Here is a 12064-nt window from a genome sequence, read left to right as displayed (position 1 = left end):
CCACATGTGGCTCTTTGGCCCCTTGAGTGTGGCTCTACCATAAAATACCACATGCGGGTGTTACCTTGATAAGGAATGTACCGACCTATATAGTTTAAGTTTAAGAAATTTGGCTCTCAAAAGAAATTTCAATTGTTGTACTGTTGATGTTTGGCTCTGTTGACTAATGAGTTTGCCAACCACTGGCACTGGGCCATTACAGTCCAGAATATCACATTGTTCTTACTCTTCATATATTTTAGCCAATCATGATTCCATTATTAGAGCCAGATGGTTTTTAAAATGAGTGATTACTAAATCAGAAATTTGTGTGTTTAATATGTCTAAATAGGGTTCTAAGTAAATGCTCATTTATAGAAATAAATGGTCTTAAAAATAAGATGTACATATATTAGAATTAGTGCTACAGTCACATTTTTTTCTTTTTAGTGAGAAAGATAGAGACAGAGAGAAACAGAGAGAGGGACAGACAGACCGGAAGGGAGAGAGATAAGCAACAATTCTTTGCTGTGGCATCCTGGTTGTTCATTGATTGTTTTCTCATATGTGCCTTGACCAAGGGACTTCAGCAGAGTCAGAGACCCCTTGCTCAAACCAGTGACCTTGGGGTTAATCCAGTGGCCTTTGGGCTCAAGCCAGCGACCACAGGGTCACATCTATGATTCCACACTCAAGCCAGTGACCCTGCACTGAAGCCGGATGAGCCTGTGCTCAAGCCAACAACTTTGGGGTTTCGAACCTGGGTCCTCAGCATCACAAGCTGACGCTCCATCCACGGCACCACCACGTGGTCAGCCTACAGTCCCATTTTTTAAGCAAGTGCATAAAATCAGAATACTCAGTATAGCTTCATATCCAATAAAAATCACAGGTGGATGGCTAATATTTGGGCTTTCCAAAATGATAATAAAATGTGTTGATGATTAATGTTATAGAAAATACAACTTACTTTTTCATGATGAGACAGAAAACCTAAAGGGTCTCGTGAATATTGACAGTGTTATGAATGAAAAAGAAAAGAAATAAAAGACAGCATATGCTAAAGGCTGCTGTTAATAATAAACCCCTACTCTCAGTTAATATTAATAAGTTGGTTTGAAATGCATTTCTCCCATAAAGAAGATTGCTGAACAGTACAAAGTTAGTTGTTTAAGAACTTTTGCATTCCAGATTCTGGATATGTACAGGATGAGGTAAAAGTAGATATATCATTGTTTGCTAGAAAATAATCTAATAATTAATAAATAATAACATATGAATAAACCTTTGTTTCACATGTAACTGTAACCATACTTTTGCCCCACTTTCTTTATATAATATATAACAAATATTTAGAAAAATGTTAAAAATATGTAATAGAATATAACGGTCATTTATAGCTGCAGGACTAGAACTGTTCTATATTAGGTTGTGATACTGAAGCGCTTACTGTTCAACTCCGTCTACATCCTTTGCTAGCATCTCGGTGATTTGGGCAACTGAAAGAAAATCCGGAGACAGAATCACTTCATGTTCCTGTAATTCAGCATCTTTCTACCAAAAACAAAAACAAAAACAAAAAAAAAAAGAAAGAAAAAGAAAAGAGTGGAATGAGTTACTTCAATCACATGTTTTATATATTAATCTCAATAATTAAAAAATTTGTTCTTCCTGTGGTCTAGCTGCTATCAAGAAATTAAACAAACAAGTCTCCTAGAAAATACTTTTTATTTTCTGTTTTTAAGTGAAAGTTGAATGGCTAGTCAATCTATTATTGTTTGTGAATACTTAAAACTGGGTGATGGTTTTCAATTAACATATTTTTAATATCTGCATATTCCTCATTGAACATGGGGCTCAAAAGGAGGCAAAGACAAATAAGAAAGACTTGGTAGCCTCAAAAGCTTAACATCTAGTGAGAGGGACAAACCAAGGGTGACTTTAAAGCAAGAAAATAAAATGGTGAGCCATAAAAAATGTGGCATTCAGTCGAAAAGACGGGACAAGTACGGGGACAGGACAAGGAAAGTCTACAAACAGAAGAAAGTGCTAAAAGTCTTAAGGCTGGCACAGCCCTGTTGCACCACTGGTGGAGACAGTATAGTTTGAGCTTTTGCTCAACCCTCAGCCAAGTTCTTTTGCTCAGCAAAACCATACAGGAGCCTAACCAGGCAGTGGCACAGTGGATAGAGCGTCGGACTGGGATGCAGAGGACCCAGGTTTGAGACCCCGAGGTCACCAGCTTGAGCACGGGCTCATCTGGTTTCTGCAAAGCTCACCAGCTTAGACCCAAGGTTGCTGGCTCCAGCAAGGGGTTACTCGGTCTGCTGAAGGCCCTCAGTCAAGGCACATATGAGTGAGCAATCTATGAACAATTAAGGTGTCGCAACACACAACAAAAAACTAATGATTGATGCTTCTCATCTCTCTCTGTTCCTGTCTGTCTGTCCCTGTCTATCCCTCTCTCTGACTCTCTCACTGTCTCTGTAAAAAACAAACAAACAAAACGCATACAGGATACTCCCATTACACAGAATAAACAGGAGTTTTGGAAGATGATACTACTTTTAAAAAGGCAAGATAATGAGTTTGGTATTAGTGGTTGGGTTTAAAATGGAATATGCCTATCAAGAAAGAAATGTTTAGAGGTCAATTAAAAATGCTGGAGTCAGAAAAGTCAAGGTTGAAGATCCTGATTCAGGAGTCACTGCATATGTGAGGATGGATGAAACTGCCCGGAGCCAGAGCAGGAAGAGAAGAGCAATGCTGCAGAGGGATGGAAGAGGAGACAATGAGTAACAGCAGCAGCTCCACAAAAATCAAGGATTGTATGATTTGGGGAGAAAGGGGGCCAACATTTTCAGTTGAGCAAATAGTGATGTATCCTTCCATGTGAATGGGCTCCAATAATTAAGAAAAGTAAGGAAATGCCATGCTAGAGTAAACAAGACCATATCCCATATCCCAAATTTCCTTACTCTTTTCCCAGAGTAGAAAAATCCCAAAGCTAGCACTTATGGGTAATGGTAATCATCTTAATGTTTGTATTTAAATTATGTTATATTCTTATTTTAAAAAAATCTAATTTAGAAATATGCTACTTCATTAGCTAGCTTTTTTTTTTCCAATCTGGGGTTCACGAATTAACCTAAACTAGTTCACAAAAATTAGGGGATCAAGAAATGTGCAGATACTCTAGTACTTACAGCCTTTTGTATATTGTATTTCACCAATGAAATAAAAGTTGGTTTTGCATCTTGTTTGCATAACTAAACAACTTTCTTTGACTTGTCATTTGCTTTTCTGATGTTCTTGTTTAATAAAAAAAAGTCAAATGCTTCTTTTTTTATTGCTTTATATTCTTTTGAAATATTCCCTAATTTTTGTGAGTAGTACATTAGATTATAATCTCAATAAGATCAAAATACCTTAGTACCTAATATATTATACCTTGCACCTAGTAGGCACTCTGACCCTAGGAAACTAAATTAAATGCACTCAGTTTTTTGATAGGATAATATTTTAGTCCACAATATGTAGCTATATACACTATATTTGTTTAAATGTTTGTTGGTTACATGTATTTTTTTATTAGTAGCAATAAAGTATAATTATTCTTGTACTGTCAATCCCATTAGATTACAAATTCCTCAGGACAGCCATTTAATCTTTAACTTCTTTTTAGAATTCTGTATATCCTAGTAATATCAACATGGGTTGTTAGTAGGCTACCTGAATTTACCTCCATCATAGGCTGACACTGTTAGATGATACAGCATGATGAAAAGCAGGACTTGGATATGAAAATCTCATGAGATTTGACTACTGATTAATTTTGTGACTTACAGCAAATCATTTAAACCTAAATTTGGAGTCATGTTAAAAAATCATTTTGATATATTTTAATACATACAAGATTGCTATCATTATTAAAAATGAATAAAGATATATAAGAAAGGTATATTACACAGACATTCAGATCCATTTTCTCAGATTTAAAATTTTTCTGGATGGGAAAAAGTAGGTCACACAAGACTTCTATAAAAAAGAATACAAGACTCTTAAATGTTTTGTATAATAATAATTTTAGCTAAGATGCCTAAGATTAGTGCTTCATTTTTTTTTACTAAAATTTGATAGCTTAAGATAATCATCTTGTAGGAGGGTTTGCCTCTGGTTTCTCGCTTTCTTTGTTTTAAATTGAATTCCTGGACCTATTTTAAACCAAAGCTCTTTTGTTTGTTTGTTTATACTCTGCCTTGCATTACAAAGGATTTAAGGTAGTTAAAAATCTTTAATCTTTTAATACATACATTCTAATTTGTACAAATTAAAGGTACAATAGAAAATTCATGAATAGGTGAATAAAAATGTGGATATGTAATTGTGGCTTTCTCTCTAAAATTACATGTCTGACTAGGAAAATCTGTAAGCTCAACTGCACCGTAACTCATTTTATTCCACCACCTGGTGGATTTTAGCAGTTATTCCAGAAGCAATAAAATTGAAAGCCTGATATTATTTGCCAGACAATCCTTTCTTTGAATTTTCTGTCACCTAAACCTTCCACACTGTATATATGTCTTCCTTCTAGAATTTAAGGTTTCTGGGGGCATCTTTGCATCCATCACTGGTAGCATCTTAAATGATTATTAATTAACATTCATTAAAAGAAAAAGACATTTCACCAAGAATGACTAGAAAGGGGTTTTACAGTCACGTAGAATATACTTATCTACAATTTCCACACTTTAAAAAGCTTTTTTCAAGCCTGAAAATAAATGAACCAAGGAACAGCACCATGTTGGAGCCTGAAGCAAAGAGGGATAAATCAGTAATACTAATGCTGTCTTTTTGTAAAAACTTTATACTTTAGGGTTTTGTGTTTTTTTTGCATTAACTCTGTTTTTTAAATATTTCATTAAAATATAGTTTTTCTTGACTATTAAATTTTTTGGCATCCCTTAAATTTTGTGCCCAACAAGCATGCCTCACTTACCTTACTAGGAGTTATACTGAATTATATACTTGAAACCTGTACGGTTTGGCAAACCAGGTCATCCCAATAAATTAAGAATAAATAAATAAATAAATTGAAAAAAAGTAAGAGGCCATTTAAGTAACAAAGGAAAAAATAGTTGAAAGAAGAATAAATTAAAGCAAGAGTTCGTTCTTTAAAATAATAAAATAGGCAAATCTTTGGCAAATATGATTAAAAATAAAGAAAAAATAAATTTATGCCACATAAGTGGAAATACACTTACAAATTATAAAGAAATGAGTTACTTTGCAGGAATATATAAGTTATCAAACTTAACCAGGGGTAAGGGAGAAAATGGAACTAACCAAGTATGAGCTCAACTGGAAATCTATTTTTCAAAAAGTCATCATGCCTGATAGTTTTACACTTGAAATTCTACCTAACAAATAAGAACACATAAGTTCTATTAAGTGTAATAATTTGACTATAAATAATTCATTTTTAAGAAACAAGCACAATCTACATACAAAAGCCTGAACTAGCACAGATGCAAAAATTTCTAATTAGAATACTATCTTAGGAAATTGACTCTAGAAATGTACTAAAAAACAATAAGCTGTCATAGTGACCAAATAAGGTTAAGTTCAGAAATGCAAGGATGGATCATCATGAACAACTCTAACATAACTCTGTAGTATATAATCCTATGTAGGAACTAAATCTTTAGCTTGATTGCATCACATTTACAATAGAAAAGATTATAATTTATAATGGGAAGATTTAATTTTTTGAACTTGAAGGTTTTCAATAAATCTTTTTTCATCAACTCTTATTATCAAACTTTTGTTTGTTTTTAGTTTTTTTTTTTAATTTATTTTTAAAACTTTTTTTTTTTGGTATTTTTCTGAAGTTGGAAATGGGGAGGTAGTCAGACAGACTCTGCACGTGCCCCACCGGGATCCACCTGGCATGCCCACCTGGGGGTGATGCTCTGCCCATCTGGGGCGTTGCTCTGTTGCGACCAGAGCCATTCTAGTGCCTGAGGCAGAGGCCATGGAGCCATCCCCAGCGACCGGGCCAACTTTGCTCCAGTGGAGCCTTGGCTGCAGGAGGGGAAGAGAGAGACAGTGAGGAAGGAGAGGGGGAGAGGTGGAGAAGCGGATGGGCCCTTCTCCTGTGTGCCCTGGCTGGGAATCGAACCCGGGACTCCTGCACGCCAGGCCGACGCTCTACCACTGAGCCAACTGACCAGGGCTAAAACTTTTTATAGTTTATAATTTCCTTAGGTCCCATGCCTTTCATACTATATTTATAACCAAGTATAGTTTCATCAAGTTTTTGCCATTTTCATTTCTAATTAATTTCTAACATAGAAATATATTCTGTAATAGAGAAAAGCAATTGGCCTTATATATTTGTTATATGTACCATTTTATCAATTTGCTTATTAGCTCAAAACAGGTTAATACCATGTCAGTTTTCTCAGATTTCAACCATGTAATCCTCTAATAAAGTTTTGTTATTTCCTCATTTCTAATATTTAAGCCACATATTTAGTTTTCTTATTTTACTAATTAGAACCTCTATAGTATATTGAATTACAACAATGTTGTTAACCAGAGTTCCTTTTTAGATTCTGTTTTTTATATGAATGGCTTTAGTATTTCACCATTCAATATGATGATGGTTGACAAATAATTTCTTCACGTTTAGCTATTCTTTTTCAATTCATATTTTACTGACAGTTTTGCTACTGAATTTCTAGCAGCGCTTGTTGAATTCTGTTCCACTGACTACTTTGTCCATTCATTTGCCCACTGAGGTATACATATAATGTTATAATGTGATAGCAGCAGTAAGTCTTGTATAAGAACAAGTAAGATAGTTTATTTAGTAAATGAAACTAACATAATTGATGGTTCATGTCTAAAAGATAGTTTATTTAGTAAATGAAACTAACATAATTGATGGTTCGTGTCTAAAAGAAAACAAAATGAGATCCTCATTTCAAATAAACAAAATACAGCTTTTTATAATTAAAATTCACTAATTATAGCTGTGTTAAAGAATAAACTTTAATATATTAAAACTTAAAATATTAAAAAAAGATTGAAGATTATTTGTGTAATCTGAAAGGAAAGCTGGAGGGGGGAGAAGAAGTAGGACTTTTTAAATAAGACAGGAGACCCAAAAACCAATATTAAGAAGAAAGACAAGCCCAAATGTCTGTCAATATCTCCACACCCACAGCCAGTATTCCTAGAGGTTCTCAGTGTCTGAAAAATAATAACACTGCATATTAACATTTTCAGGTACATTAGTACTGTTTGCTCAACAATGTTTTAAGCAATATTTTGGTGTCCTCCTCTGGGCCCTGCACAGGTTGATCTACACTACATACTGTGAATGGCTTCAATAAATACCTTTTGAGTAATATTGAAATTGTAGAAACCTCATCATTTTGCTGTTCAAGTTGAGCCCAAGTGTTTCTCTTTAACCTGCCAATAATAGAGTGTGGGCTGTTTTCAAGGTCTGTAGAGATCACCTAAAGTACAGAGAATCCTCAATAGCCTCCAGGACATGCTAAGGACCTCTAAGACAAATGACATTCATCTTCTCACTTAAGATTATGTAAGTGTCCTTCTGTGCTCATAAACTCTAAATGCACTGAGTAAATGTCATCTATCAGGGGATGTGGTAATGCTCAGGGACATTATTAAAAAGAAGCTATTAGGTGGGAAGTAATCATTTACTTTTTCTTTTCAGTCTCTGATATGAGTTGAAGTATAGTTCTCTCAAGTATACTACTTAAATGATTATATTTCCCAAATAGTATTTTTAAAGATACTAAGAAAGTCAGTTTATGAACAAACTAATGATAAAAGACTGATGATTGAATTCTTAGTATTCATTATAAAGTCATTTTCAAATTCACTTATAAACTCCTTTCACTTACACATATATGTCTATAGCAAGTATTTATTTTCAGATTTTTGTTAGTTTTGCTGTTCTTGTGCATTTATACAAATATCTGCTAAAAGGTTAATTTTTAAGAGTAGGCAATGACTCCAATATTACTAAAGACACTAGAATGTTAATTTCAGTTTACACAAGAGAAGTTAATACAATGTCATAGGAAAAATACCTTCCTGGACCTGCATTTCATGTCCGTTTGCTCACAGTATCTCAGAGTAGATTTTAGTTCACAAGAACCACCTCTCCTGGCATACATCAAATCATCTATGATTTTAATTATATTTTTTTGAGTGCTTACTATATGATTGGTATGATTGGTTGTTTTTATTCTATGTATTGGATAACAAACAACAAATAGGAAACCTCAGACTATTGGAAGCTTATGCTTTATTTCCAACAGACTTGATAAGAAAAGAAATAATTCACTACTGCCTGGTTCAAATTACTACATGGTCTACTTGATAAGCCAATTGAATACCCAAGTTATTAGAAATGACACCATAAGGGAGCAGGTCTCAGGGGATCAAGTCTAGAAAGAATCTGATCTGAGAATTACCTTTCAGTATCTAATTGAAAAGCTATGGTTTTGGGAACAGACTCCAAGAGAGAGAGATTTTTGCCAGCTTTTCCATCCACCTCTGAACCCCCAAGCCAGCACAAAAGGGTGGATGGAAGAACTTGACACTCTGATGCAGTGGTAGTCAACCTGGTCCCTACCGCCCACTACTGGGTGTTCCGGCTTTTATGATGGGCAGTAGTGGAGCAACCAAAGTATAAATAAAAAGATAGATTTAACTATAGTAAGTTGTTTTATAAAGATTTATTCTGCCAAACTTAGCGAAAATCTGACATAAAGTACTTGATAAGTAATTATTATTATATGCTTTAACTTGCTATAACTCTGCTTTATAAATTTTATAAAGTAAAGTGACTTCTCTACTTTATATATCACCATTACTGTGGAACTGGGGGGCTGTTAGAAAATTTTATTACTAACAGAGATACAAAAGTGGGCGGTAGGTATAAAAAGGTTGACTACCCCTGCTCTAATGGATAACACAGCTGTATGAATCAACTCTCTTCTCTGTGAACTACTGAAACTTTGCTTTCATTAGAAAGGAAAATGCAGTATATTAACCTGTTGATCTTAGTAACTGAGTACAGCTAAGTGAGTCTAAGCTCCAACTGGATTTCTCCCAGTCACTACTAACTAGAAGATTGAGTATATCCTGAGTTATAGGGAAAACGTGCCTCTCCAAGAAATGAACATGTGAGCCTACCGCCAATGCTAACATGGTAGGTAATCAGCTAAGTTCTATAACTAGTTCATTCAGCTGACTCATCATCCATAATAAAAAGTGAATTTTTCCCCCTAGAGCTCTGCATTTTTTTGCATCTTTTTAAAAAATTGTGAGGTATTTCTTTCAAGTACTTATTCATTAAAACCTCACATTACCAGAGTCTTCTTAGAAAGGATATTATCTACACGGATAAGTATGTGTAAGTAAACACTGAGAGTTGGGCACTGTCATAACTAAGCTGTGGTGGGATTCTGCCAGGTCACACCGGTTCGGCAGAACCGATACCTAATTTTTTGTTGAGTTTGGCAAGCCAGTTATTAAAATGGCACTTGTAATCAGGTTCCTCTCTAAAATGGGCACCTGGGCAGCCGCCCAATGTGGAAATCACAAATTTACATTCCTTATTCTTTTACAACGTTCATCTGCGCAAGGGTGTGTTCTAAGCCCCCGTAGTAATGTTCATTCCAACCATAAGAAAAGGAATGGGATCCTACTCCTACAGTGAAAGGATGGTTAAGGATAAATCCCACAGTCAATGATGCTCAGATAAAAGCGAAAAAAAATTGCAAGTGAGGATGCCAATCAAGAAGCAATATGGAAATAAATAACAGTTTTATTGTTTGCTGTCAGTTCTTATTTACTATATTTTCATTAATATTTTAAAACTCTCTCATTACAATCTAGTTGTGTGTACCTCTTTTATTGTTCTTATTTAAGTATTAAATACATGAAATAATAAACTACCTTTTGGTATATCATTTATTTATACTTAAAACAGTCATTAGGGCAGAGAACCGGTTGTTAAATCCCACCACTATAACTAAGTCTTTGTATATATTTAAGTAACACAATTTTATTGGGAAATTTCTTATGCCACTTTTGCAATTGTATGGTATTACTTACATTAAAGATCACAAGGGAATAACTGGCTTAGTAACCAGTTTATCACATTAAAATGTAAAGTATGCTAATTTCAAAAGGCTCATTGAACAGACAGCATGCCTTAGCAGTCTGCATACAGTAATGGGAAGAACCTGGGATGGAAATGACTATATCTCTGAGCAAGGAACAGTTACTGGCTCTGTGTTTCTTCCTTATAATATTGCAGCTAATACTTCTGCATAGAGAACACTGTTTAGATTAGACTAATAAGGGAGGTGAACATACGATGTTAATTATAACGTTTTTTACCTTTAGGGTCTTAAAAAACTGAAAAAATACACAGAAAACTTCAAAAGGAACAACTTGGAGGACTCAGTGTGTGAAGATTTAAACATTTTTTAGTAATATCTGGCACAGCAGGTATGTTCTTAATATCTAGGATATTAAATTTATTGAGTAATCAAAGTTACTTAAAACCATTTATTATTGAGAGTTGATGTGGGGAGGGGCCTAAAGCTCAATCTTTATTGTACGCAGGGAACCACTGGGACCAAAGAGGTTAAACGACTTTTCTGAAGATACATTGATGAAGAGCAACTAAGCCATAAGCAGGTCTATTTTCCAGATGTTTCTGCATTGTCCTACGTCTTATTATGTATTTATTTATTTAGAGAAATGGTAAAATAATAAAGAAAAAACCAAGCCATGGCTTTCAAATATTAATCAATGCAGTACCAATGAAGAGTTATATTCCCTGACATCTTTTTAACAATCGGAACTGTGAAAGTTGAAAAAAATAAGTATAAAATTCCAAAAGGGACTGACTGGCCTATTTATGATTTCAAGATCTCTTTTTTAAGCGCAGAGAATCTGCGGAGAAATCCCTAGTTGTGAGGTCGTCAGGCCTGAAGCCAAACCGTCCGAAGGAGGCATGACTGCGGCGCACACTTGAGGGCACAGGCTCCGGAGGCGCAGGCGGAGCTCCCGGGACGCTCGCCTCGCTCCGGGGGGCGCGGCACCGAGTCCTCCGCTCTGCCCGCCTTGCACCCAAACCGGCGTGGGTCGCCGCGCCCAGACCAGCCTGGCCGCGGACCCCGCGGGCCGGGGGCGTGCGCTCGGGGTCGCGGGTACCGGGAAGGGGCAACATACCTCCGACTCGGGCGAGGTTCCCATGGGGGTCACCACCGCGGGGGTCGCGACCCCGAGAGTTGTCCCCAAAGAAGTCGCCATGATTTCACCCCAGCAAAGCGGCCCCTCGTCGCTTAGGCAACCGGGGCGGGGCCGGGGTCCCCTGGCTGGGCGTGGCTTCCGGGTCCAAAGCCTTTGATAGGGCGGGGACCCGGCGCCAGGAGCCGGCCCAGGGATGAGGCCCGGGATGAGGCCGCTGCTGGGAAGGCTCTTTGAATCCTCGGGTAGCGACGAACTCGTTTCTTTTAGTAAGGACGAAAGGAGAAAGAAAAAAAAATCCATTTAAATAAGAGTATTGTAAATGAACCAATACGTGGAAGTTTCTAATGCTAACACAAGTTATCAATAAGTATTTAAATGAGATTTATTATTGGAAGTTTACCATTGATTGACGTTTGATATTAAGGCATTATTGTAATTCTTAGGTTCTATGATGTTATTGTCATGTTTAGAAAGAAAATGGAGTCCTTATCTTTCAGATATGCACACTGAAAGATTTCTTGATGATGAAATGATATGATGTATGGATTTACAACAAAATAATGAGGACGTGGGAAATGAGTGGAGGTATATATAGTAGATGAATCAAGATTGGGTACATGGTGAAGGGAAGGTGGTGGTCATTATATTATCTTTTCTGTTTTATGTATATTTATTTCACATAATAAAAAGATTTAAAAACAGTAAATTAGTGGCCAATTGAGTAATCCTTTCTGGACAGTACCTGCTTTGAATATGAAATGTACTTTGCTTGTAA

The 12064-nt window shown here is 35.9% G+C and overlaps 1 protein-coding gene across 6 annotated transcripts in view; it reads right to left on the bottom strand.

Moving 5' to 3' along the window:
- The window catches only part of CABCOCO1 (ciliary associated calcium binding coiled-coil 1), a 121991-nt gene extending 110598 nt beyond the window's left edge, over nt 1–11393 (bottom strand). For 4 of the 6 annotated variants that reach the window (XM_066349698.1, XM_066349699.1, XM_066349701.1 and 1 more), the window contains exons 1-2: nt 11269–11393; nt 1430–1533 (exon numbers count right to left, since the gene is read on the bottom strand). In XM_066349698.1, coding sequence (XP_066205795.1) covers nt 1430–1533; nt 11269–11349 — 185 coding nt within the window. In that variant the 5' untranslated portion in view covers nt 11350–11393. The remainder of the gene's footprint in view (nt 1–1429; nt 1534–11268) is intronic. The other 2 variants (XM_066349700.1, XM_066349702.1) reach the window with 2 other exon arrangements.
- Between the last annotated feature and the right edge of the window lie 671 nt (nt 11394–12064).

This window comes from Saccopteryx leptura, chromosome 9 (assembly GCF_036850995.1).
Source record: "Saccopteryx leptura isolate mSacLep1 chromosome 9, mSacLep1_pri_phased_curated, whole genome shotgun sequence".
NCBI classification, from domain to species: Eukaryota; Metazoa; Chordata; class Mammalia; order Chiroptera; family Emballonuridae; genus Saccopteryx; species Saccopteryx leptura.
The sequence above is the reverse complement of the archived record's forward strand: the minus strand, read 5'-3'. Positions and strand labels throughout refer to the sequence as shown.